The sequence below is a fragment of the Manduca sexta genome, chromosome 24 (genome assembly GCF_014839805.1).
Source record: "Manduca sexta isolate Smith_Timp_Sample1 chromosome 24, JHU_Msex_v1.0, whole genome shotgun sequence".
NCBI lineage: Eukaryota > Metazoa > Arthropoda > Insecta > Lepidoptera > Sphingidae > Manduca > Manduca sexta.
The window spans coordinates 10,211,199-10,237,853 of NC_051138.1; the positions used below are offsets into that span (position 1 = coordinate 10,211,199).

Here is a 26,655-nt window from a genome sequence, read left to right on the forward strand (position 1 = left end):
TTTAAACCCTTTTGTTTAGCGGCCAATTATTTTATGATGTGTATTATAAACTTTTTAAGTAATGGAGAGAAAAATATAATTATTTTGTGTAATAATTATTATAGTTATTACTTGTACTTTTAAGTTATTTATATAATTCTAGCTTTTGCTCGCGGCTTCGCCCGCGGGAAGGACTAGATCGGGATAAAAGGTAGATATATGCTGTCGCAGACTTTTATTTGGAACTATTAAAGATAAACAATCCTACGGTATATCATATTTGTCTAACTCCAATTGTTTAGACAGCGTACGCCATGATAGCAATTTTTTTCCAACTTACTTGATATGTGTCGTTATATTATGACCAAATTATTCAAAATCATTGTAAATTATAGCCTATGTGTTATTCTAATGTATAACCATTATTACTGTAAAGTTTCATCCAAATCTGTTCAGAAGTTTTTAGAATATGTTATGATATATGTGGATGGTTTGTGGCCACGATTTTTTACGATCCACATTAAAGAAGTAATCTTTCCTCCATCATACACCTAAAGATCTCTATCTTTATAAGTATGAAATTAAGTTTTGTAACGAGAATTACTAAAATACCATTGAGTTTTGTTATTTATAACAAATCTCATAGTATCTCTTTCAGACTCACGTTCTTAATACTTCCAAACTAAGTAAAACTTACAAAAGTGGCACTATATGTGTACTTTTTAACGAGAGTTCCTTCTTTATCCTAAAAGAGTACTAGGAAAGAACTTTATAAATTTTTCTACCGACTGAATTAAATCTGAGCAGAGTCATGGATCGTATTTAATAATATATATTGGCAAATAGCTGATACTCTAATATTATAATGTAAGAAATGTTTCAAATTAACATTAAATCAAAGTTTTGCAATAGATATTTCAACAATAATCTCCAAAGCCTTATAACAAAATATTCAAATTACATTCAAAGTAGGACAACTTTTTCTATTTTTATCCAGCGTTTATAGCACTGTCGCGAAGCTAATGGTTCGTATACAACAATGCGATGTTAAGTGAACTGTAAGATATTATGTCTTGACGTATTCTTCGTGCCTTTATAAACATTTTCTTCAGCGGAAATTCGTCAGACACACCAAGATCAAGCAACCTTTAAGGTATCTGGACTTCCGTCAAAATAAAGCTTTAGGAATATTATTAATAGAAAGTAATAATAAGTAAACGAGAAATAGATTACGTTTTACTTCAAAAATATTATAAACAGTGGTCAACCTATGTAAAAAAATCTTTTAAAATTAAGGACTTAATCTAAATTATTAAGAAATAAAGAAAGTGCTTCTGAGTGTAATATTCTAGCTACTATTTTTTTTTACTTCTGTTTATCTACTATTTTTTATTTCAGTCGATAAAATGACAAACAACAAGTGCGGGCTTAGTGTAACTACAGTAGCTGTAGTATTTTGTTGTTGGGCATTATTATGTACCAGTGCATCATTAAGCGCAAGATGCAAGCTCAAACGGCACACGCACAAAGCTATGCAGACAGACTTTAATGGGCGAAGATGTTGGGACGATGTTAAAATAGTATCTTGCTGGGGATATTGCTTATCTTACGAGGTAAAGTACTTTACATTTAAAGCCTAGTTTGGATTCTATGAACTTCTAGTTTGCAGTACATCGTGTAACAAGAATAAAGATTATTTTTTGTTTTCTATGTTTATTTATCTACTTAAACCCTTATCCTAACAACCTAGGACATACGAATTACGGACTAATAATTAGTGTTCCAAATCGTTACAATATGTCTTAGGTTTAGGTATAAGTTATAATATACTATTTTTCTTATCAGATATCAGACTGGCAGTTCCCTTACAAACAGTCGCACCACCCAGTTTGTGTTCACGGTGAGCGACGACATGCATCAGTCAAACTTCGTAACTGTGATCCCGGAGTCGAACCCGGAACTGAAGTTTACCATTATGTCGAGGCCGCTAACTGCAAATGCCAGGTTAGTGCCATAATTTCTAATCGTTATTTGGTATTTTTTTGATTTCTTATGTTTACGCGAATGTTAGACATTGAAATTAAACTAATTTTCGGATTCTATCGCGGTGCTAGTATTTTATTTTCTCCCGACGTTTCGAAGACTTTGCAGCCTTCATGGTCACGGGGGGGACTGAGGTGTTGTTCATCCGTAAAGTCTTCGAAACGTCGGGAGAAAATAAAATACTAGCACCGCGATAGAATCCGAAAATTAGTTTAATTTCAATGGTATTTTTTTTTTATTATATTTGTACATAATCTATTTAAAAGTAAATAAATAAAACCAAAGCTTCCCGACCCGAAATATTAAATTTGTAAATATTTCTCAACAGGTATGTTCATCGGAAGATACCAGTTGTGAGTGGCTGCCTCCTGATTCGTCGGTTCTTGGAGGAATTATTCTTCGAGAAGAAATAGAGGAAGAATTGGATTAATTTAAAAAAAACTCAAGCGTATTAAAGAAACAATGTTTCGGCGATTAATGTCTGGTTAGTCGATGTTAATTATTGTTATAAGCATGGTTATAAGTTACACTTTTGTATACAGAATTAATAAATATTAAATAATATTATACCCTATAATCTATGTCTACATACTTTTTATTATTCATTAATAATCTAATTCTATGTATTACTCTAATTTAGAGAACCTAGATTAGTTTTTCTCAAAGTGGGCGATAACGCATCTTTATATGTACTGTTGGCTTTCAGGGGGTTGGTAAAAGCTCTAGAAGAAATTGGGAGATATGAGGAAATACCGATCTTCACCTAAATCTGTTTAGTAATTTAGCAGTGGAAGCGTAACAATCTAACAAATAAACATAGATGCACACACAGACACTTTTGCATTTATATAATAATAATATCAGCCCTGTATTATATACTGTCCCACTGTTGGGCACGGGCCTCCTCTACTATTGAGAGGCAATAGGCCTTAGTCCACCACGCTGGCCTAGTGCGGGTTGGTAGACTTCACACACCCTCGAAAATTCCTAGTAGAGAATTTCTCAGATATGCAGGTTTCCTCATGATGTTTTCCTTCATCGTTAAAGCAAGCAATAATTCACAAAGAATACACACATATTTTTTAGAAAAGTCAGAAGTGTGTGCCCTTGGGATTTGTATCTGCGGACATTCGTCTCGACAGTCCGTTCCAAAACCAATTAGGCTATCGCCGCTTTTTACAGCTACAGTACATAACGAAAATCTTTTCTATTTTCTCTCAGAGGCTGGCAATTTTATAACTACCCGAAGGTACGCAGCGAGTTGTAACCGACATTATATTGTACACTCGCGTACGGAAATCCTTTTCTTTTGTTGTTTTTATATCTGATGCAATACTTAACTCTTCAAATGGAGGTCTTCATAGGTAAGAGGTAAATTATTTTATTATTTTTTATTCGTTTGCAAAATAGAACATAATACCAGGGATGTTATGGATATGAAATTACGGATATGGATATAGGAATAAAATTATATCGGTTTCGTATACGGTTACGGATATGTAATTATTACGGATTATCCGTTAGTTTCGGTTACGGATATTAGAATAAAGTAAAATAAACGTATTATGTAATACAGTAGTGCAACGATTAATAACTATCGTTCGTCGTCATCGTGATGATGATGATGATGAACTAATTGGGGGACATGGGTGTTCGGAAAACCTTTGTGTTTTAATTTGAGATGAAGTTTCAGTGAAGTAGTGCCACCTCTTCTCCGTGCAAAGTTTTCATCACACTGTTTACATTTTGCAAAATTACCTTCAACTTGATCAAAAATGTCCAAATTGAAGTATATACTTACTTTGGACGCATTTTGTCCTTATAAATCAATTTTGTACGTAACACACCACTATTTTTTCACTTTATTAAATAAGTACCTACGCCTAAATAAAAAAAAAAATACTATTTATGAATGAGGTTAATATGTTATGACTAAAAATTACAAACAAACTACATATATACAAGATGGTGTGTGAGCGGTGAAACAAAAACCTGTCGGAACATATTATCCGTAACTTATCCGAAACTGTGAATTCGTTCGCAATTAATGATAAGAGGCTAAAAATTGTATGGTGGTTTTTATATTTTAATTTTCTTCCGACGTTTCGATGACTTTGTAGCTTTCATTGTCACGGAGCAAACTGATGTGTTGATCGTTCCAAAGTCAGTTACAATACCTACCTAAACTCACCTACCTTACGCTTACCTTCAATATTCAACCCAGCAAACAGAGAATAGGCAGTCACTACGAATATAATAATTAGATGACGGCTTTGACTAATGCGAAGCTCTAAGTGGTAGATCATTGCGAGGACTATTTAACAGATTGGCGAGGGAGAGTAACATATTTTCTATATATATTCTTGGATGGGCATATATATTTTTTACATATGCCCATCGAAATTTGTAGCTTTAGGCGGTTGCCCCGTTCGCTAACACTAAGGCACCATTATAGCAATCACCAGTAAAGGTAGATCTGTCGAGAGCCGGGTCTAGCGACCCTATAATTTTTTTTAAAGCACTAAAAATAATGATGGCAACTTGATAAAAAAAGTTGAGATACAAACGGATGTTCAAAAGATGTTGTCAGTGCCCTACTTACAATTGTCTTTGTTTCATTCGTTCTCAGCAATCAGTTCAGTTGTCAAATCCATGAAACATTATGGTCACATCATTCGATCGAATACTAGGAATTCTGAGAATAAATAGTAATTACATGAAAAAATTAGATATTTGTGATATGAATGTGCGCTAATGAGTGGAGTTTAGAAAGTTTACACTAGGTTTAGTTATAGAAAGGTGTTATGGGACGCAACAGTCATGAAATTCGTTTGTGTACTTATTATTTTGTGCTTCTGTTTATGTGAAAGCAAGTCGACGATCAGTGATAAAACAGATTCTATCCCAACGTTGAAAGTGAATTCTACATCAGAACAGAAAATATGGAATATAACGCTTGACATACACTTCTTTAAGACGCCGCCACCGGTGATTAGACGACCCGCAGGTACTGATGTTCGTTTTAAGTGCGAAGCTTACATGAAATACACTAAAGTCGAGAAATATACAAAAAACAAAGGAGGAAGCGAAACATCCTTGTCGGAACTACCGCCTGAACATATACAACAGACTCTCTTGAAAAACGTTAAAGTATATTGGTTAAAAAATGATAGAAATATAGAGGAAACCACTAAAACAAAAATAACTACGAAAATCGATAAGAAAAACGGAACTATAGGCACAAATCTTAGGTTAAAAGATATAGATGTTGAGGATGAAGGCAATTACACCTGTGTAATAAAGAAAACATTTGAGAGGAAACAAACTTCCCAGTTAAAGGTTGAAGATGCTATGGAGATACCAACTTATCCATCTGTTTTCCCAAATGCAGACTTTGTAAATGAACTAGTTGTCAATTTGAAAACAACACCTGAATTAATTTCTGAGAATATAAAAGCGCAAAACATTACAACTGCACAAAATTCTTCTCTTCCTCAAAAACTTGAGCCAATTTGTCAGGAATATACAGGGGAGGTTTGTGCAGCACATCTTAAAGGTCAAATAGTTTACATTCCTTATGATACAACGCAACACATACTTGAAGATAAACTCAAAACAGCAATACAGGTGACAAAATTCTCAAATGAGATTAGTACCCACTGTGAGAGGTATGCTCGCCCCAGCCTGTGTTATTCAACTTTTCCAATTTGCAGGGATCCTTACACTACAAATGTTAACTTTTTCAAGGATGCCAAAAACATGTTTTTGTTTCTTCCCGATGCAAATAATAAAACAGAGGATGTGCCTCCAGTAGTCTTTGAGAATTTACCTTATGGTACATTGCCAAATGTGTATGTTAAAAGTAGTAATGTTACAAATGAGATGTTTAATTATCGTTACAATGCCACAATCCTTAGACGTGTTTGTAAACAAGATTGTGAGATCTTAGAGAATGAATTGTGTCAGAAGGAATATGCTATAGCCAAGAGACACCCTCACATTGGACAACAGTTGACTCTAGAAGAATGCCAAGACCTGCCTGAAAATGATCCAGGCTGTCTTAAAATAGATATTGGAGCTTTATTGCTTTCAGATGATGAATGCTTTTGGGAAAATGGCATTGGATATTTGGGTAAAGTGAATGTAACCAGCAGTGGCATCCCGTGCATTGAGTGGTCAAAGCAATTGCATGTAAGAATGTCAGAATACCCTGAGCTTGCTGGCAAGCATAGCTACTGTAGAAACCCCGGAGGAATAAAAGAACAGCCTTGGTGTGTTGTGGAGAAAGAGGGTAAGACTGAGAAGCAGTTGTGTGACATACCAAAATGTGCACATAAAATATGGATATATATTGTTGTTATTTTGGTCCTCCTCATTGCAACAATTGCCTGTTTTATTATTTGTCTTGTTTATCGACATAGGAATAAGAATAATGCTGCTGCCATTAGGGACATTAACTTACCTAATGCTGATAAAAATATCTATGGAAATTCTAGACTAAATTCACCTATAGAGATGACAGATTTACTTACAAATAATATCAGCAATCAGCCACATCTTACTAGAACCACCCGTGGTAATGCAGTGCTGAGAATACCCCAATATTCTTTATCACAAATAAAATTTTTAGAGGAATTGGGTGAAGGTGCATTTGGGAAGGTTTACAAAGGAGCACTGAAAAATAATGGAGAAACACAATTTGTTGCAGTCAAAGCTTTGAAAGAAAATGCTTCTGCTAAAACTCAAGCTGATTTTAGGAGAGAAATTGATTTGATTTCAGAACTAAATCATGAGAATATTGTGTGCATAGTTGGTGTAGCCCTTAGAGAAGAACCATTATGTATGTTGTTTGAGTTCATGGCTAGAGGTGATTTGCATGAGTTTTTAATGGGGAGAGCACCACCATCTGGAAAAGGGTTACCTCCCATGAGGCTGTTAAACATTGCACACAATATTGCATCTGGCATGCAATATTTGGCCTCCCATCATTATGTCCACAGGGATTTGGCAGCCAGAAATTGTTTGGTGTCTGATGATTTTATTGTTAAGATATCTGATTTTGGCTTGTCTAGAGATATTTATAGTTCAGATTATTACAGAGTAAGATATATTTATTTCTCTTCTATAGCTATAGTACTTATAATTCAAATGTAATTAACTAATGACAATGATTACAGGTTCAATCTAAAAGCTTACTCCCAGTAAGATGGATGCCACCCGAGTCTATTCTCTATGGAAAATTCACTACTGAGAGTGATATTTGGTCATATGGTGTTGTTCTTTGGGAAATTTATAGTTATGGATTGCAGCCTTATTATGGGTTAGTCATTTTTTATCATGTGAAAATATTATCAGGGTAATGGCTATGCAGTATTTTTTGGTTTAAAAAACAATTGTATTATCAAAAGAATCTGGGTCAAACAATGACAGCAATAGTATATTGATAAGATTTTTCATTTATCTGATTTGTAGATATAGTAATCAAGAAGTGATATCGATGGTGCGCGGGGGCGAGCTGCTGGCCGCGCCGGCCGCGTGTCCGCCGCCGATGTACGCGCTCATGCGGGACTGCTGGAAGCACACGCCACATCGCAGACCCAACTTTGAAGAAATTGTCAACAGGTACTACATCAAGCTGAACCTAAACTCACTTTAATTTATTTATTTATTAATAGACACACCAACAATTTAGCACTGAAAAATACATATGAAAGATCCTCAATATTAGGCACTTATTCTAGGTGACACATTTTTACAGGTGTATACAACTTTAATGTATTCTTTTTATTTAATATTGTATTTGGATATGACCGTCTCAGGGGCATAGTTGTATTGTGTACGCGATATGCCGTCCGTGTTGTCTCTGAATATGCTCTGTTGGGTATATGAGTATAAAGATTTTGTGCTCAATGTTAGGCCAAAATCTGGATTTGTATACAGTAATGAACAATAGGCCCGCTATTTATTACTGCTTTTGAATTGAAGGTACACCTCTGCCAACCCCTAAATAGAAAAAAATCATTATGCTAAGTATCTATATATTTTTGTATTTCAGAATACAAGAATGGATACAAATGAATGGATGCCCTGACGCGGCGCCCTCAGATTCCAGTACGAGCAATTGCAGCCACAGACCTACGGGTTCCAGTCGAGATTTGCAGGAACGAGTACCTTTATTGCCAGCTCATTGCTCATCGTCCAATGGCTCTCTAGCCACCGGTAGCTTAAAGAAATTCAGCACTGTTGGATCCAGTTCAAAAGCAACCGATGACAATTGCTCCACATGTAGTGAAATGCCCCCTTTAGCTCCTAAGTCAAAAAAACATGGTTCTGGATCACTTATAGATAATGACAAAAATGCTATGGGAACAAAAGAATTTGTTGTTAGGATACCCAACACACAACACGGCAATGAAATATAAATTATAGATAGCTCAATGATCAAGAAGTCCAGTATGATTTTTTACTTCAGGGCAAATGCAATAGAGTATGCCTATGTAAGAGTCATTGTATTTCGACGAAAGATAAATTCGATTGTTTGAGGTTGTGTTTTAACAATTACGTAAATTGATTGCATGAAACATCGCCTATAAATTGGTTTTGTTGTAGGTCAGTTATGAATACTTCGTAGTGATGTATTTGTTTTGACTTATTTAATGTAGAATTAAAAGTATTATTTATGTTTCAAAATCGAAATATAGGATAGGTTACTTTGATTTGATTGTAATAATGAGTCTAGTTGTAAGAATGATTTTTGTCGTAAACTAATTTAAGAACTTAGGTGTAACGGTGTTATTGCCAACGGGCATTTTATTGGTAGCTATTAGCCAATACTGCACAAGACAACACTGCCAGTTGATTTTTCGTTGACTAACCGCCAATTCCAATAAACGATCTTAATTTTTTTTCTACCGATCCCGAAAATGGACCAATCAGAATCCTTTTTTCGCATGCAAATTACTTAATTTGATTGGTTTATTTTCGTAATCGAATCAAAACGAAAATTTGAATCGTTTGCTCAAATCGGCCGATAAATACAATCTTGTAAACATATTGTATAAATAGCGTGATAAATTATGAAAGTTTTTGGAAATTATTATTTGTTAAAAGGTTGTCATGTACCAAAAGATGATTCAAGTACAATTTTTGTACATATAAATTGCACCTGTAGATACTAAAATGATCGAGACTGCATTCAAGATATTACTAACGTGTTTTGTTTGCTCTCATTTAATTATTACGTATTTATGTTCTTATGTTTATTTTTCGATTGGAAAACAAATCGGGTTATTATGTTGGTATAATGTTTCTAGGTTGCTACTAAAATTCTCTGAGACTGATTTTATGTATTTTTTTAAATTATACAGTTATTAAATTTGGTACATATCTTTTTCATATAAATAAATAAATACAATGTTACTATAGTCTCCGCGTAAGTGACCCACGCGTAGTGTCCCCGCCCCCCCTCTCTCCCGCTCACGAACCGCGGGAAAGACTAGCAAGCGGTTGCGCTTTTTATATCAGCCTAGTTGTAGAAAGGCGAACAAGTGTATTACCAACATTACAAATAATTGTTATCTGGGATTGCTTAAATCCTACCCTCCTAAATAAAACAACGCACCTACATATGGTAATATACAGTCTATGTAGATGTACTTATACATAGTTACGTTACCTTGAAATGATAAGAAATATGGGAAACAAAGTCAGAAAAATGTTTACGTTCCTAGAACAACATTGGTCAATATATTAGTATTTGTGTTTGAAGAAATCTTGCCTACTACCATTTGCCATAACGATCGTTGGGTTCAGATATTACTTTTGTGTATTACTATTATAAAAATAATGACATATGTTTGTAATTAGCGTTTGCTATAGAATATTTATATGCTTTATAAGTTTACTATTGCTTTAAGTAAAAGTACATATTGATGCTATGATTTATTATTTAATTTAATCTTTATAAAGTTTAGTGACTAGAATTTCCGTACCTTGCCAAAGACTTTTTTGTATGTGATACAGCTAGTTTTGTAATAACATGTAAATTGCATTTCTAAAATAAACAATTTTGATTTTTTTTAACCATATTATATTTATTTTTTATACGTAAAATGAACTCGTCAATTGGTAACAAATAACAACAGTAAACTCTAAAAAATGGAAATAATTTCGTTTGAATCTGGTTCTTTGTTTCTTTTATTGATTAAATTATATTCGCCGTGGACCTTCATGTGAACTTTTAAATTGTAATTTCCAGTGAAGCCTTTGCTACACACTTTACACACGTAAGGTTTTTCCCCTGAAAAAAAAAAGTTATTCATTATTGCCTTATACAATATCGCTCTGAATTTACCCCAACTAACACGAACTACCCAGTCACTACTTTCAGTACACATAAATATGCCGCATAAAATCAGAAGTGGGTATAATACACATATTTTATTGTATTATATACAAGGTCATTTAGACATTACTACTTAATAAAACTACATACTTATCTTCTTAAAATAAACACTGTACAATAAATTATTCAAACCATAATTTAACCCAATGTTAGGATAGGTAAAGACTAAAGAAAAGTATTTGTTTTCATTTATTAACGCAATGTTAAAATTACCCTGTATAATTTTATTTTATCTGCAAACGTACTTTACACTTCACCCATAGGGTAGGCAGAAATACAACTAGTATATCTAAATTCGTTGTCCGTTCAAAAACAATTTTTGATCCTGAGAAATTTTGTATATTTTTTTACTTCGAAATCCGCCTGTGATAAAATCCAGCACCTCACAGTTCACAGCGCGACTATGCTGCCCACTCCACTACCGATATGATGCGATATTTTATAGCTATTACCTGTGTGTATCCGACGATGTTTTATAAGACTAGAGCCCGTAAAAAACTTGGCAGGACAGAATTCACAGTGCTTCGTGCGGTTGCCGTCGTGGCGGTCTTGATGTGCCTTCAGCGAATAACTAGATTTAAATTTAGCAGGGCATCGGTTGCATTCGTACTTCGGTATATTGGTATGGACATTCATGTGTCTTGATAACTGAAATTTAGGGACTATTAATCACTTTCTTAGAACTAAACTTTAAAAATGATGTGTATCCGCATCTTATGATATTGTTATCTGCTATAAAGAACTGAATTAATAAAATTCAGATCGGGCGATTTCTTTGACCAGATCAAATACAAAAAACTATTAATTTTAATATTATTATTTTATATGGGAATTAATAATTTATAATATGATATTACCTTCATGTTCCTACTGAATTGTAAGCCACAAACAGGGCACATTACAATTTTTTTTTGACATTTATGTTTATCGTGATCCTGTTGATTTTGAAATGGCCTATCACAAACTTTGCAGTACACTTTAGTTGCAGTATGCCTTCTTATTTTGTGATCCTGTAAAGAAATACCATATTAGAGAGATCAACCCGGCATGGCGTCTGCGGGCTTCTGTCATGAAAATCTTTTGCGACGTAGCTCCCTAGTTTGCTACATTTCCTAACTTTTAACAGTCTTAAGTTCGAAACAGAAGCTGGTTTACCAATAAAATCGATAGTTTAACTTTAATTATATTTTGGGATACTGATTAAGAATTATTTTTTACGTATAAAAATATCAGCTACCTGAGTAATAAAATATATTGTATAAAATATAAATGTCTGTGATAGGTATTAAATGGTATATTTTTACGTTGTTGTGCACGCCAGAGGTAACTTCTTGGCCTGATGGTAAATTGAGTGGTGGGATATAATATCGACTGAACAGATAATAAATTGTCAGTAAATTATGCCAGCCTGTTCAAACCGGATATATATAGGTGATGCCCGATGGCAACATCTTACGTGGGCTACTATGGGCGTTTTTACTCCTTGTGTACGGTGGTCGCTACTCGGTATTGGGGCGGATAGAAATAGCTTACCACTAGCAAAACATGCTATCGGTTGACATAAATGAACGACGCCAAACTCTATCTTTACCTGTAGCCCGCAAATAAAGGAATAAAAATAACTTATCGATAGGTAAGCATTTACAACTAAATTTATTTTGATTGGGCCATTCTCATAATCGATTCAAAGATAGTAGGGATGTTTATTGAACTCAGTTGTACTTGTATCGAATGAAATGTAATATCAAGAGGAGCCGAAATAAGTCATTGTTTAACTACGACAGATATCACATAAAACTTTTATTAGTAAGATGCAAGTTTAAAAGATGTAAGAACTTACTTTCAACCCACCAATGAAGTTAGATTTAAAACCACATATATCACAAATATAATTTTTAGTGCCCATGTGAATTAATATATGCTTTCTTAATACAGTCTTGCTGTTGTATCTGTAAAAATTAAAATGTGATTAACCATAGTGAATTATAAACGTTTCTAGAGTTCTATTATAATTATTAAATTGCTTATTCATAACTTTAATGTTCTTAACTTAAACAAATCATAATAGAGGATTTGATTTCAGGTCAGTGTCACTACTGTTCAGTCGTTCACTTTCCTAGACGTTAAAAAACAACAGGTCAAGTGTGAGTCAGACTTACGTGTCAAAGATTCTTTACCACAACACTAACTTTATATTTGTTAAGATATTCACCACTATAATATGTACTTAAACAAAAGTTCAAAATTAAAAGAAATCTTTAAATATTGTAAGAGCAATATGTAGACAAAACAAAATAGAGTTTTCAGATCAACCAATAAAAAGTAAAATTAAGGTTATTCTTACAGCTCATGCATACAATTAATTTACCTTTTAGAGCAGTAATCACATACATAATTCTTATTACCATGTATTGACCACATGTGTTTTTTGAACTTTCTAGGATTGTCATAAAATGTATTACATTGCTTGCATCGTAATTTGGTCCCCTAAAATAAAATATGTTTTAACGCTACGTAATTTATATACAGGGTTATTTTGATATTGCGTTAATAAATAAAACAACATGAAAATAACACTACAATAAAAATTCTAACTGGATATGTGAAATGAAAAAGCGCGAGTTTCGAAAAAATAAACATCATTAAAAAATACTTAATTTTACATTTCCAACTAAGTACTACTCTTAAAAATAGTCGAATAACAATAAACTCAATATATTATGTTCCCTTTTGCTGCCCCATCTCAAAAATCCACCTGTATAGTGACTATTAAACTTAATATTAACTTCCACCAACAGGTATACATAAAAAGTCATAGAATTACACCAAATAGAACAAACATAATTAATTGAAAATTGTGTACAGTTTTTTTAATAATTTTGCAACAAGGCTATTGAAGACTGCAAATTGATTTAAAGGAAAGTAACTTTTATTCTCGCGACAACACAGTTTTTGTAAAGACTACATCGTAATTTATTTCTGTTCAGAATGACTGCAATAAATTATTTATATACTTACTGTAAAATGGGATGAATTGAGATGCAGAGAACCATAATGTTTATACTGACTAAATCATACATACACATAAACTTATCTAATTTATAGAGTTTTAAAATTCTAGTTTCAACAGGAATCAACTTGTTACAATTGGTTAATCCATCCCTATTCACCCCATTTGCCATACCTAAACTTACTTCTTCCCTCACATGTTGACTACGGTAATGATATTCAAGATAGACACAGGATACAAATCTTTTCATACATATATGACATCGTTTTTGTTTTCTGGGTATGTGTATTAGTCTATGGCCCAGGACTTGTGACCAACCATCAAACATTTCATCACATTGTTGGCAATGCTTGCTATTCTTGTGACTTTCCAAATGTTTTTTTAGTTCATCATTATTTTCAAATACTTTGGTGCATATACCTTAAATAAATCAAATAGTTTTATTACAAAAAAAGACAAATATAAGATTCAAGCCATGATATAGTTAGCAGAGAAGACAAGTGACAATATAGCGTTGCAGATATTATTGCAGTCATAATAAAAAATGGAGCACTAACATGCAAACTGACCTGTAATATTTTTCAAATTGTTTTTCTATTCAACAAGTATATTTTTTAATAAAAGTTCATAATATTATGCTTGAACTACCATATATTATTACGTACCACAAAATAAATTTGTTTCATCCTCTTCCTTGATTTTAGGGCATCCTTTTATTTTTGGTTTGCTTTCCAATTTCTTACTGACTTTAATCTCTTCTTTACATCTTTTAGATATTGAGTCTGAAATTAATTTTGTAATGGAAATTTGATGTTTAATTACTACAGGAGATAATACATTATACAGTATTAGTGCATTTTATTGATTTCAAAACTTCAATACAAAAATACCTTTAGAATTTATCAGGCCAGATTTAACTTCCACAAGATACTGATATTCTTCATGCAGTTCATATTCGTCATCTGATATTGCATCTTCATTTTTTATTTCATCTATGATTTCTTGCTTTATTATATTTTCATTTATTGCATCATCAATATTAAGTGGGTAGTTTTCTTTTTTAACATCCTGATAAATAAGATTTAAACAGTATAATAGTTTGGTTTGCTTTGTTTGTTATATTATATGTATATTTTCCTAAAAAAAGTATCACCCCTTAATCCTTAAAGGGGTAGGCGGAGATGCAACCAGAGAATTCATTTTTTACAATTAAAGTTGCAGCCTATGATGTCATAAAAGGTGAGTCTCTTGCCAATCAGGCACAAATTCCAGACACTAGCTGGATACATAGAAATACCCAATATTACTTTACTGGACTTGGGACCTCAGAGTGATGTCTCTACCAAAAATTCAAAATAACTATAGTACTACCACCAGTATAAGTCTGCATGCTGAACTTGTAACATATTAGGAATGTGACAGCCTGTCGAGACAAATGTGACAGTTTCAAAACCCAAGGCAGGAGCACATATCTGATGCATATAGGCAGTGCAACAAAACACATGTTGTATTTTGCCAATCTAAAACATCTAATGTGTGGTCTGCAACACTGAAGTTAATTAATTGTTTAAATGCCGCAGCCAATGCATGATAAAAAAAATGATGATCTTTTTCATCTTGCCACTACTCTTGGAAAGGGATTGAAGCCAACATGTAGAAATCTTAAGACAGGAAGTGATTTCAGTTATTTACAAATCCCATTGTATGAAATTACAACGATGACTTATTTTTAAGGATACATAATCCTAAGAGACCTAATCATTCTAACGCTTACAGGCAAAGATTAACTTTTTTTTAAAAACATACTAATTCAGCAGTGGTTAGCGATAGACTGATTGATTGATAATAGCTGTTAAAATCATTTGTTATTTGTTTTATAACTTACTGTATACAATATTTGCCTTAGTGTAGTTTCGGATACTGTTGATTTTTCTCTGAACGCAATGAAATGATTTACAGTTTCCGAACAATTGCGACAAATTAAGTGTGGCAAACCATCCGTCATTGCAACCTAAAAAAATTCATCATTAAAGATTTCTTATTTAAAAGCATGAGTATTAGCTATTTACAACACTAACGTTAAGATTGGTCAGCAAATTATATTTTGCAATAAGGACTTCATCCAACGGTAACATGTTACTATCCGTTGATAAACATGCTCTACACATTTCCATTGTTTAGTCTATTTAACGTGGTTTAAATAATTAGTATTGTACGAAGAAGAAATGTGCGAATTTCCATTTAATAAACACAAAGCCAAAATCGCCAAAATATGGTAAATAATAGGTATCAGATATATACAGTTGACAGCTGATGACAATAGACAAAACATAAGTTCACAATCCATAGATTAACTACTATCGATTGACTTTAGGGTTGTGGCTTAAGAATGAATGATAAGAAATGTAATGTATCAGTACCCCCAACATTTATTGTAGGTACCTCTTTGAAGTTTCAAGGGAGAAAAAGATCCACATTATACAATTGAAATTATACTTTTATGATAGGAAAATAATAGGGATTTTTTAAAATAGGTATATGAATAAATTTTGGGGATAATTTTCTTAAGGCAAAACTAAAATTGGACCTACTTACGCAAAAGGGAATCAACCCACACAATGATAGTTTTGAGAAAAAGCTGTTTTTGTCCAATTTTTGTATACAAGACAATTGTTTGTTATTTTGGACGAAAAATATTTACAATATTGTAAAAAATACTTTATTCTATCTATACAAATATAATATTGATGAAAATCATTTAACATAATTAAGGAATTTAAAAATAACTCAATGGTTCCTTTTAGCAAAACTATTTCTGTGTGGATTGATCTCTTGTTAATTTTTTATCTTGGAATAATTCTATAATAAAAATATAAAATGTCATATTTATTTAATATATTTTACTGAAAAAATATTTTTATTTATTTCCACATACAACTATTTTACAGGTAATACCCAATACAATAGCGTAGTACAATAGTTATGTAAAATAAAAATTCTTATATTAAAATGTTTTGTGGAATATCAAAAATTACTTAATCTAAATATTATTCTACTTCAAAATCAGACTGACCCGAAAAACCTTCCAGATCGTCTTCTATATTTGCATTTCCGTCAAGCTTGACGTAAAAATCATGTGAGTCTTATGGGATGGTTCTTTGTAAAAACAAAAACAATTTCGTAGATTTTTTAGATTTTCCGGTTACCATGGGGCTTGGATCTTGTTAGTTTATTGAACAACTAGTGTTATGTGGGTTGGTAAACTTGTGTTGAAAACGGTTTGTTCAGTAAAAATTGTCATATCATTTTGATCTTTACAGAGAGGATAGAAGGTACATTTTGAAAGCTCTCTACATACTTAACTCGATTTTGGCACATGTGTGTATTGGTTCCTGTTTGCATAAGTAGGTCCAATTGTAAGTAGAAACCCTGGAAAAAATTTGACAAGTTAGAACCTAACTAACCAAAGCAAGTGAATTGCGGAACGTCAAATTGCGTATCGATTGTGGACACTTGTGAAAATAAAGATTGTATTTTGATCAGTGATTTTGATGAAATCTTTGATTTAGTTAAAGTTTTACATCACCGTTCCGCGATAATAAAGGATGAATTAATTATTTCAAAACACCGTCAGTCGATCACATATTCTCTAATTTTAATTTTGGGATTGTTTTTTATATTTTGGTGATTATTGTGGTGAGAAATTATGGTGGAAAACGGAGCATCCAGCGGCGGCAGCGACAGTCCAAGTGCAACCTGCGTTCGTTCTGGGTTACTAGAGACCCTGGTGCGCGGTGTGTGGTACCGGGTACATTGTTCTCTGGAAGACGATTACTTCAGTGTGTGCCTTGACGATGGATACGACGCGACCACCACTCTCAACGGTACCCTTAATAACAATAACGTCGAAACACCAAACAGCGACTTCACAGAGGTCCCGGAAGCCATCGCAAACCAAAAACGAATTGTCCAAGTGGTTAAATCAGACAATAATGGTCTTGGTATATCAATTAAAGGTGGAATAGAGAATAATATGCCGATATTAATATCGAAAATATTTAAGGGCATGGCAGCAGATCTTACAGAACAGTTGTATGTTGGTGATGCTATACTGTCTGTAAATGGGGAGGATTTAAAGGATGCTACACATGAAGAGGCTGTTAAAGCTTTGAAAAGGGCTGGCAAAATGGTACAGTTAGAAGGTGAGCTGTAGTAGATTCTGTTGTACTCTAAGACCCAGAAAGAGTTCCTCCCTGGTTTGTCATATTAGTTGTGTCATTGTTATGATAAATTGAATTCTCTTTGCTGTAAAGGATGCAAACGCCAAATGTGTTTGTCTATTAAATTACTAGATTTTTATGATCCCGCCCTGGGTTTTTCTTGTAACTTCATCATAAGATCAATCAGTTTCATACACAATTATTAAACTTAACAATAAAATAAAATTCTCTTTTAACATTTTTATGTCATTGCCTAAAATTCGAGGTAAAGGTGTTAACTTACAACAGTTATCTATTAGGTATCTACCTATAAAACAATAACTAAAATTCCATATTTCTAGTTAAGGAAGTATAACTGAATGAATGTTATTGGTAAGTTCATTTTGGGAACCAACCACAAAACACACATTCAACTGCAGTAGGTTATTTGCTAGACATACTTGGCCTGACCCCTTAATTGATTTTAATGAATGTGACACAGATGATGAGTGATCTCAATTGGAATAATAAATAGAAACATAGTCCAATAGTCTTTATTGTGCATGTTATGAAATATTTTTCTGTATACTTAATTTTCAAAGACATTTTTTTAAATAGATATAATATATTGCAATTTGCAAATCGCAAGGTGCCAAACTGAATAAATTTGATATTGAGCATTAAGGATGGACATGTCACAAATCCTCTAAAAAGTAATCATAACACAAAAAAGTAATGTTTTGTTCTTAATCCTTAAGTAAATGTGTTTGATACAACTATGAAGAGTAAAATATTTATAAAGTCATTCTATGTATATGTCTAATAACAGTACAGTATGAGTCAGAGCAAACAATTAAGATAATTTTAGAACAATACCGAACATTGTTCTATTTAAAGAAGCTTAGGTAAGTCTGCTTATTACTTTTATCAAAATTGAATCAATGTTAACACTGTAATTATGTTTTTTGTAACTTCACAGTAGTTATATTTATTTTGATGAGGTAAGAAACATTTTTAAAAATATAATGGTATTTTTTGGTGAACAACAGTTAATAGCTTGTATTATGGAATTGTAAGTTCTTGTACAAAGTGTAACCTTATGATGTAAGGTAGTGTGGGAGATTCTCATGGTACAACTACTATTTAAAATGTAATAACTTAAAATACCAAATAGTAAAGACATATTTAATAGTTTTAAATTACCTAAGAATAGTTTATAAGATTCAATAAGTACCTAGGAATATTCACACACATCTATGTGACAAGTTTTGTAGTGTCTCAGTTGGATCTGTAACCACTTGTTTTACTGCTGGTCTATAGGACAAAGTTTGCAATGTCTATATAAACTTTCTATATTTATACCTATTTATCAAAGAAAATAAAAAAAACTAAGTGTGATGGCAACCCAGTTCAACCATTATTTGAATAAGGCATTATCAGGTAACAAGTTATTTGTGCAATTATTGCACCTTTGACAATCTCTTTAATTACACACACTATGATAATACTATGTTAAAAAGCTGTTTCAATAATTTTCTATTAATATTTTATTACTGATAATTTTTGATTATTTACTAGACTTGTTGAGCGAGTTTTCCTAAAATAGGTCAAAATGTCACATGAAACTGTTGTTTTGTATGTAACTTGATATGTTAAGTTGTTGCTACAAAACTGGTTTTGGTTGCATGAATATTCATTATGTGTTAATTAATTAGTATTCACTAAGTTACATAGAGGTCTGTTTTGCCAACACTCTTGATATGATGTAAGATATCAAGTTGGTGTAATTTATCAGCTTGTAGTAATCAATATGCATTATTACGTAAACTTGATTTGGAACTCAACATAACTTTATGGTTGCTGGCCATTGTCACTTATAGAAATGTATGTATTTTTGTAGTACTGTGACAATCCTGTATTGATAAGTATAGTTTTATATGTAACTAACTGGTTGCTTTGCCCTCTACCTTCTTTTTAGGAAAGTCTGTAAAATAATCAGCAATCCATGTCATCATGTACTACACCAGCGCACATTTATTTATAAAACCACTTAAAATATTTTAGTTATTTCTTCCTGGGGTTGTATTACCACTTTAAAACGTAACTTCGGTGTTGATCCAGGAAATAGTCTATGTGTGTGCCACATTACATCCAAATCTGTGCAGTTGTTACTGCCTTTACTACTTACATATAAACATCCAAACACTTTCACAAACTTTGCAATTAGTTAGTTTAATATAGATAAGATTAGTAACTTGTGATATTTATTATTTTTATGGTTAATTAGTTTCTTTATGGATTTGCAGTGAAGTATTTGCGCGAGGTGACGCCTTATTTCCGGAAGGCGTCCATCATCAGCGAGGTGGGGTGGGAGTTGCAACGCGGGTACATGGCAGAGGCACCGCCCTCGCCACCATCGCCACGCCGCCGCCGCGCCGACACGCGATACGTGCCGCTGTTAATGGCCTGTGTCGCTAAGAACTTACGTCATCATGATCCAGGTAAATTCTGTCATGATATTGTTTATTATTTTTGTATGTAGTGAAGTAATTAGCATTTTTGTTATTTTGTCTAGACTTTAGGGTTCTGCAATTATACCTACTGGTTATTTTTTTCACCATTAAATTAGTCGGAAGATTTTCTATTTTCTGATACATAATATGCTTATGTTAATAAGTTGTGTTGGTATTTACTATTTACGTGCTGCGCAGAGGAGCGTACGATCGAGATCTACTCTCCGGACGGGGTGCACGCGCTGGCGCTGCGGGCGGGCAGCGCGGCGGCGGCGGCGGGCTGGCACCGCGCGCTGCACGCGGCGGCTCGGCGCGCCGCGCGGGCTGCGCTGGCGCGCGCGCGTCCGCGCCTGCGTCCGCTGCTCGGAGATGTGCGATATGCTGGCTGGCTCGCGCGACGACCACCTCACGAACATGTGAATGCATTAGTATTGCCACTTTTGTCATTTTTGTTAAAAACTATTCTTTTTACGAGTTTAAATGCATTGTAAAAATAATGATAATTAATGTCTGTTTGTTTAATAATGTTTAAACTTCCCACTTCCCTACAATATGGTTGAGGAGGCCGATGGCTGGCACATACGTCATACTCGTGAACGGGTGCTGCTTGTGTGGACTGTTCTGCCCATTTCGCTTACATTTCTAATTGCTAGAGGTACTGGGAGGAAATAATTATAAGGATAATAGAGAAAGTTCATGATTCCTGAGAGGGTTGTGCAGTCATATAAAAAATTAAATTAATTTATTCCTTATTTCACGAGCCTATAAATGAACTGCTCTAAACTTTTTTCTGTTTTTTTTCTTCTTACTTTATCATGTACTGTGGTCTTTACCCTAAACTGATTGAAAAGAGCAACACCAGAGTTTCTTGCCCGTTCTTCTCTGGTGAAAACTGCTTTCCGAACTGGTGGTAGAGTTAATATTGACGGAATCTAAATAATGTATAACATTTTACAGATTCAAATAAATCATTTCATTTCATTTCATTTCAAATGAGATTAGTTAGCCGGTATAAGTAAATTATTGATTCACCATTCTTTTCGTGTAGATTTTGAACCATCTTACCGATTTCTATTTTATTGTCTTATTTGTCCAATTTATAAAAGTGGCTATAAAATCCGGATTATAATATAGTATAATGCAGGTTTATAATTACTGTCTTATTGGTATGCCTACGGTTCCTATTAGTATTAAGTTGAACCATTTTTTGTTAGGAAATAATATCTAATAATTTACAGACAAGTGCTTCCGGAGGATCTGACAGCTCTGACGAATCGGACGGTTGGCAACCAACATTTGTTGCTATAACAGATCGCGAGTTAAGGTCAGTTATAATATTTATTAATGAATTGAGTTTACGGTATTTAGGCAATCAATTATTGTGTGAAACTGATATATATATATACCTTGTACAGGTTGTATGAAGCGGCGCCGTGGTCTGCGGAGGCGTGGTGCGCGCCGTCGGAGAGTCTGAGCCTGGCGGCGACGCGCCTGGCGTGGTGGCGGCGCGCGGGCGGCGCGGCGGCGGGCGGCGGCGCGGGCGCGGCGGCGGGCGGCGGCGCGGGCGCGGCGGCGCTGGGCGTGCGCGCGGGCACGGCGGCCGGGCTGTGCGTGCGCGCGCTGCGGGCCGACACGCCGCACGAGCTGGCGGCGGTGGCGGGCGCGCTGGTGGACGGCGCGCACCACGCCGTGCGCGCGCAGCCGGAGTTCACGTTCCGCTGCCGGTTCCGCGGCTCGTGCGCGCGCCTGTCGCTGGGCGCGGGCGGCGTGTGCGTGTGGGAGGCGGCGGGGTCGCTGGGGCGCGGCGGCGCGCGCGCGCTGTACCGCCGGCCGCTGCACGCGCTGCGCGCCTCCGCCGACGACGACCGCTCCGCGCTCTGGCTGCACTTCGCCGACGACGATACACTCGTGAGTCATTACTCATTATACATAACACTCTTTAATTTACAATACGTATTTTTATTTCACAAAAGTTCACAATAGGTCTATCCGGAAGTCCTTCGTGAAAGCGAATGCGCAAGCGACTCGATGTTTGAAATTTCGACATACCAAGGCCAAGGACCAAGGCCCCATTAAAAAAGTTAATTCGAATACAGTTAGCGCAAAGGGAAAATACATGTCACAAAATGGTTGCCTAGTAAAATCGACAACTCGCATGTTTACATCCCAGGAGCTGGACATGGAAGGCAGCCCGAAGCCGGCGGTGTTCATCCTGCACAACCTGCTGTCGGCGCGGGTGCACTCGCTGCCCACCGAGAGTGTGGCGCATCCACTATAACAAGACACCACACACACCGTCGAACGGCGATTTTCTACTGCGACACCCCCGTAATGTAGTTTAACCCATATTATGTATGAATATTGGAATAATAGAGGCTCAATTTAAACAACGACGCCTCGTACTTCCGGCTAAACGATTTATTTAATACAATGTATGAGATGCGTATTGTATCGCTTGATGGATGGTCGAGTGAGTCAAACTACATTCAAAATCGATGGATACTGCATAACCTAATGTAGATATAACTCGTAGTTCGTTGGCCTAATGTAGAAGTTTTATCTTAACGAGTTGTTAGTTTTATACCCTTAATATTGATCTACAGTAGTCCTAATTGTGATTTTTTTAAAAGACATAATTTCTCACACAGTTTTATTTTTACCAAAGTATTGAATAAGTCATTTTACTCATAAATATATCAAATGTCATTGTGAAATACAATATTTTAGGTAAATCGTAATTGTTACTAAGAATCTCAAGGTAAATGCAGCTCTCAGAAAACTGATAATGAAACTATTAGGTATCTAACAATAGCTGTTATTTGTTAATGTAATATTATTACATTGAGGTTTCCGGTTGTGTTTGAATGTTAGGCATATATTGAGAAGACAGTTTACTGTGTATTGTGGCCTGATTCCTTTAAGTTCCAAGTGACATGTAACTTTGTCAAGTGTGTAGTCATTGGGGGTTTAGAAAAAAGTTCAACGATAATATGTAAGCTTATTTTTGTTTTTCTGTACCCACAATATGCTGGGCTTTATTTATTTTATTAGCTGCATTAAAAATATTTATATTTACAATCACACAAACCCAATATTATACAAAAATTATATATCTGAGTTTTTCGTTTGTTTCATAATAATTAGTGTTGTATGTTCTTACTATTATTATTAAATCTATGTACGGAACCGTCGAAATATAATGTCATATGACCGATAATTATAAGGTCTTTACAGAACGAAACATGAAAAAGTTTGTGGCTATTTTCAGTGATATTGAATTTTTCTACGGACTATCAGCCTGGAGTCTGGAATTATGTCTGATATAAATATGGCAATAGGCTCACCCTCTTTTACACGAGAACCGAACATAACTGGAACAATGCAAGTTTTACAGTTGTAATACTCCGGTAGAGGTTTACTATCTACCTTTTATTGGTTTCGCGGAGAGTCATTACTACCGCGATGCTTTCGCGGAGGGCAACTGAGCGGGCGTCTTATGACCCGATGTTGGACCGTTCGGTAAGGTGGTAAACGTTGGGCGACTTTGAGGACAAGTTCCTTACGTTATATAAACCCTAAGCACAGCATACCAACTAAAACTCGGTGGTGGTCATCTTCGGCCTATAAGGGACGATTGTGAGCTTCCTCCGAGGAAAGTGCCGTACGTTGTCTGTAACCGTCCCTACGCGGCGCCGCCTAGTGCGGCTGTACCCTGGTCGCTTGTCGTGGGGGCTCAGGAATCCCCGCGCATCCAGGAACAGCCTCGGTGTCAACGGCAGCGAGACGTCTATCTTCCATGGTACTATCCATCCTGAGGGCCACCACAATGTTTTAAACAAGTACAAATATAACCTCAACCTCTACCTACCCCAGACAAAGAAAAACGTGTGATGCCCATGTATGAGTTCATACCTGAAATCATTCATAATCGTGAATTGGTGATGTATTAAAAAGATGTTTTAATTTGTTCAGAATCTCTATCGATTTATCTGTGATGATATGTATTATATTAGGTTTCGTATTCCGTTTAAGGACTTCATTTTATCAGTAAAACTACGTAACTTTTTTGCTGAAAAAAGAAGTTTCTGCGATTTATTTATCTTTAGAGATGTGTCGTACATGTTATGAATGGTATCGATTTAGTTTATTCTTTGCAGTCTTTTATTGAGACATATGATTGGAGATTTTTATTCTAAAGTATTTCTTCATTAGAACTATTATATTTCATGTTTAAGTTGAGGTACAAACTACGTCATTCCAAGCACAGCGAACAACAGCTTTATAATGGTTATATATTGGCAGAAACAAAAAGAAACTGCCATCGACTGCTACTCTTCCAAAGAATCTGTTAATTTGTTTTGTTTGAATAATTTTATTGTAGAAGGTGTGTTAATAAATCAATTGGCAGTAACAACAATGTATTTTTATAATTTGTATATAAGGAAGTGTCGCCTGTACGGGTTGGTATTTAGCAAGGTCCTAAAGAAATGTCATGCATGGCAAAAATATTTGAAGATAGATAAAAATGTGTTCAAAAACCATGTAGTCCTCCATGACATGGATAAAACAAGGACATTGCTAGAAACTCAACCGATAAAATATAAGTACATTCCCAGAATGTAGATTGTAGTCAGTTTTTTTATTTTTAATGATTTATGTAATCTAACATAAGTGTTTTAATATATTTTTTTGTATATTATGTAGTTGTATGTAGTGAAATGTTGATGTAAGAAATGGCAATATTTGAACGCGGTATTTATGAGAATAATTGTTTCCAAATTACAAGAACATGTGTAAAATATGGAAAGCGCTTATTTTTTGCTTTCTTGAACACGTATTTGCGTCTTGGTCCCAAATATATATTGAGAAATCAAATCCTAAAGCAGCAATCTTAGTTTTTTTTTTACTAAGCATTTTTTTATCTCTTTTCCTATTTATTTGCTTTAAATCTAAAGCATTCTTTATTTTGTTACGATCTCTAAACTATTTATGAAATTAAAAACATAAATATGTCAAAAATATAATCAACAATTTTAGCCATTGCGATTAATAATTGCCACTATATTTATATATATGACTAGCTTTTGCCCGCGGCTCCGCCCGCGTTATAAAGTTTTTCAGGCTAAATTTTTCCGATATAAAAGTAGTAGTTTCCCGGGAGCCTATGTTCTTCCCAGGGTCTCGAAACTGTCTCCATACCAAATTTCATCTTCATATGTTGGGTAGTTTTTGAGTTTAACACGTTCAGGCAGACAGATGCAGCGGGGGACTTTGTTTTATAATATATTTTTTAGAACTTTTTAAGAGGAACAATCCCATCATACATTATTGTTGCATAACTTTAACCGTTTACGTAGCGCACACAACGGAAGCTCTCAAAACAAATAATTTTTCCCCGTTTTTGCAACATGTTTCATTACTGCTCGGCTCCTATTGGTCATAGCGTGATGATATAGAGCCTATAGCACTCCAGGAACAAAGGGCTATCCAAAACAAAAAGATTTTTTTCAGTTCAAACCGGTAGTTCCTGAGATTAGCCATTACTGCTCCGCTCCTATTGGTCATAGCGTGATGATATATAACTTTGAGCACTCCACAAACAAAGGACTATTCAACACAAAAAGAATTTTTCAGTTCGAATCGGTAGTTCCCGAGATAAGCCATTACTGCTCCGCTCCTATTGGGTATAGCGTGATGATATATAGCCTATAGCACTCCACGAATAAAGGGCTATCCAACGCAAAAAGAATTTTTCACTTTGGACCGGTAGTTCCTGAGATTAGCGCGTTCAAACAAACAAACAATATATAATAGTATAGATTATTTACTGTGGATTGAGTGGCCAGGTACTCTTGGACTGACCGCGTTTTGTCTACAATAAGTATTGAACAGTTCAGCAGGGGCTGGACCACTCTAACGTGATTCCATCTTTGATGCGTTTTATATGAAGCTCGAGACCCTATTATTTTTCGTAAAGTCGATAACATACTCATAGATTGTTATTACGGTGATTTGACTGGTGGCGAAGGTCTGATACGTACGTGGTACAAGTATGACTACCGCACTATGGTCCTGACTCCTGGCTTCAAATCCTTGGTCGGTCCAAAAAATATTTGTGACTAGATTTTTCCATTTTAGAATGATTCAGTCGCAGCTCTGGAGTTTAACGGTGTGATATCCCCGTGGGTCTGACAGCATGTCTAACCGTCGGTCCTGCGCCTGATCTCTCTCCGGTCATGTCGGATGGCCGTCTCACCGCACCATGAGAGTGAAGGAACAGAGAGTGCACCTGTGTATTGCGCACACACTTGTGCACTATAATATCTCCTGACATTGGCCGTTGCCGCAATTCGGCTAGGAGGGATTCATTTATTTATTATGGTGATTATTATTTAATAAATAAACTCTAGCGGCCATTCCCAATATCTTACAAAACTCGATAGATAGCTATCGCCGAATACAATAATTTTCCATCTTTGACTCGATGTTATCGATTTTCCAGATAAG

At 34.8% G+C, this 26,655-nt stretch overlaps 4 protein-coding genes across 5 annotated transcripts; 3 read left to right on the plus strand and 1 right to left on the minus strand.

Moving 5' to 3' along the window:
• The first annotated feature begins 946 nt into the window (after positions 1-946).
• LOC115445425 (thyrostimulin beta-5 subunit) lies at positions 947-2,458 on the plus strand. The gene is made up of 4 exons (XM_030171688.2): positions 947-1,132; positions 1,378-1,592; positions 1,825-1,983; positions 2,351-2,458. Exons 2-4 carry the CDS (start codon positions 1,386-1,388, stop codon positions 2,450-2,452), a joined length of 468 nt encoding a protein of 155 aa, XP_030027548.1. The 5' UTR covers positions 947-1,132; positions 1,378-1,385; the 3' UTR covers positions 2,453-2,458.
• Positions 2,459-4,654: 2,196 nt separating this feature from the next.
• Positions 4,655-10,104, plus strand: LOC115445407 (tyrosine-protein kinase transmembrane receptor Ror). Its single transcript, XM_030171663.1, has 4 exons — positions 4,655-7,122; positions 7,200-7,342; positions 7,495-7,644; positions 8,078-10,104. Exons 1-4 carry the CDS (start codon positions 4,843-4,845, stop codon positions 8,442-8,444), a joined length of 2,940 nt encoding a protein of 979 aa, XP_030027523.1. The 5' UTR covers positions 4,655-4,842; the 3' UTR covers positions 8,445-10,104.
• Positions 10,095-15,767, minus strand: LOC115445408 (zinc finger protein 431). The gene is made up of 10 exons (XM_030171665.2): positions 15,515-15,767; positions 15,322-15,447; positions 14,327-14,504; positions 14,102-14,218; positions 13,621-13,856; positions 12,795-12,913; positions 12,267-12,375; positions 11,284-11,436; positions 10,879-11,074; positions 10,095-10,321 (listed from the first exon to the last, which is right to left on the minus strand). The coding sequence occupies exons 1-10, from the start codon at positions 15,608-15,610 to the stop codon at positions 10,173-10,175; spliced, it is 1,479 nt and encodes a 492-aa protein (XP_030027525.1). The 5' UTR covers positions 15,611-15,767; the 3' UTR covers positions 10,095-10,172.
• Positions 15,768-16,627: 860 nt separating this feature from the next.
• Positions 16,628-25,037, plus strand: LOC115445429 (beta-1-syntrophin). 2 transcript variants are annotated; one of them, XM_037442438.1, is made up of 6 exons: positions 16,628-17,638; positions 19,942-20,136; positions 20,347-20,576; positions 21,387-21,472; positions 21,564-22,056; positions 22,319-25,037. In XM_037442438.1, the coding sequence occupies exons 1-6, from the start codon at positions 17,143-17,145 to the stop codon at positions 22,424-22,426; spliced, it is 1,608 nt and encodes a 535-aa protein (XP_037298335.1). In that variant the 5' UTR covers positions 16,628-17,142; the 3' UTR covers positions 22,427-25,037. The 2 variants fall into 2 exon arrangements, with proteins under 2 accessions (XP_037298335.1, XP_037298336.1); XM_037442439.1 differs by having other exon boundaries at positions 20,347-20,564.
• The last annotated feature ends 1,618 nt before the right edge of the window (positions 25,038-26,655 follow it).

Excerpts from the sequence above, each read along its gene's own strand:
- LOC115445425 (XM_030171688.2), top strand. The coding sequence starts at position 1,386 with ATGACAAACAACAAGTGCGGGCTTAGTGTAACTACAGTAGCTGTAGTA. Across the intron at positions 1,593-1,824 it reads GATATTGCTTATCTTACGAG|ATATCAGACTGGCAGTTCCC; the intron begins GTAAAGTACTTT and ends TTTTCTTATCAG. Across the intron at positions 1,984-2,350 it reads CCGCTAACTGCAAATGCCAG|GTATGTTCATCGGAAGATAC; the intron begins GTTAGTGCCATA and ends ATTTCTCAACAG.
- LOC115445407 (XM_030171663.1), top strand. The coding sequence starts at position 4,843 with ATGAAATTCGTTTGTGTACTTATTATTTTGTGCTTCTGTTTATGTGAA. Across the intron at positions 7,343-7,494 it reads GGATTGCAGCCTTATTATGG|ATATAGTAATCAAGAAGTGA; the intron begins GTTAGTCATTTT and ends TCTGATTTGTAG. Across the intron at positions 7,645-8,077 it reads TTTGAAGAAATTGTCAACAG|AATACAAGAATGGATACAAA; the intron begins GTACTACATCAA and ends TTTGTATTTCAG.
- LOC115445408 (XM_030171665.2), bottom strand. The coding sequence starts at position 15,610 with ATGGAAATGTGTAGAGCATGTTTATCAACGGATAGTAACATGTTACCG. Across the intron at positions 14,505-15,321 it reads TAAGGCAAATATTGTATACA|GATGTTAAAAAAGAAAACTA; the intron begins GTAAGTTATAAA and ends CTTATTTATCAG. Across the intron at positions 13,857-14,101 it reads TGAAACAAATTTATTTTGTG|GTATATGCACCAAAGTATTT; the intron begins GTACGTAATAAT and ends GATTTATTTAAG.
- LOC115445429 (XM_037442438.1), top strand. The coding sequence starts at position 17,143 with ATGGTGGAAAACGGAGCATCCAGCGGCGGCAGCGACAGTCCAAGTGCA. Across the intron at positions 21,473-21,563 it reads ATAACAGATCGCGAGTTAAG|GTTGTATGAAGCGGCGCCGT; the intron begins GTCAGTTATAAT and ends TACCTTGTACAG. Across the intron at positions 22,057-22,318 it reads TCGCCGACGACGATACACTC|GAGCTGGACATGGAAGGCAG; the intron begins GTGAGTCATTAC and ends TTTACATCCCAG.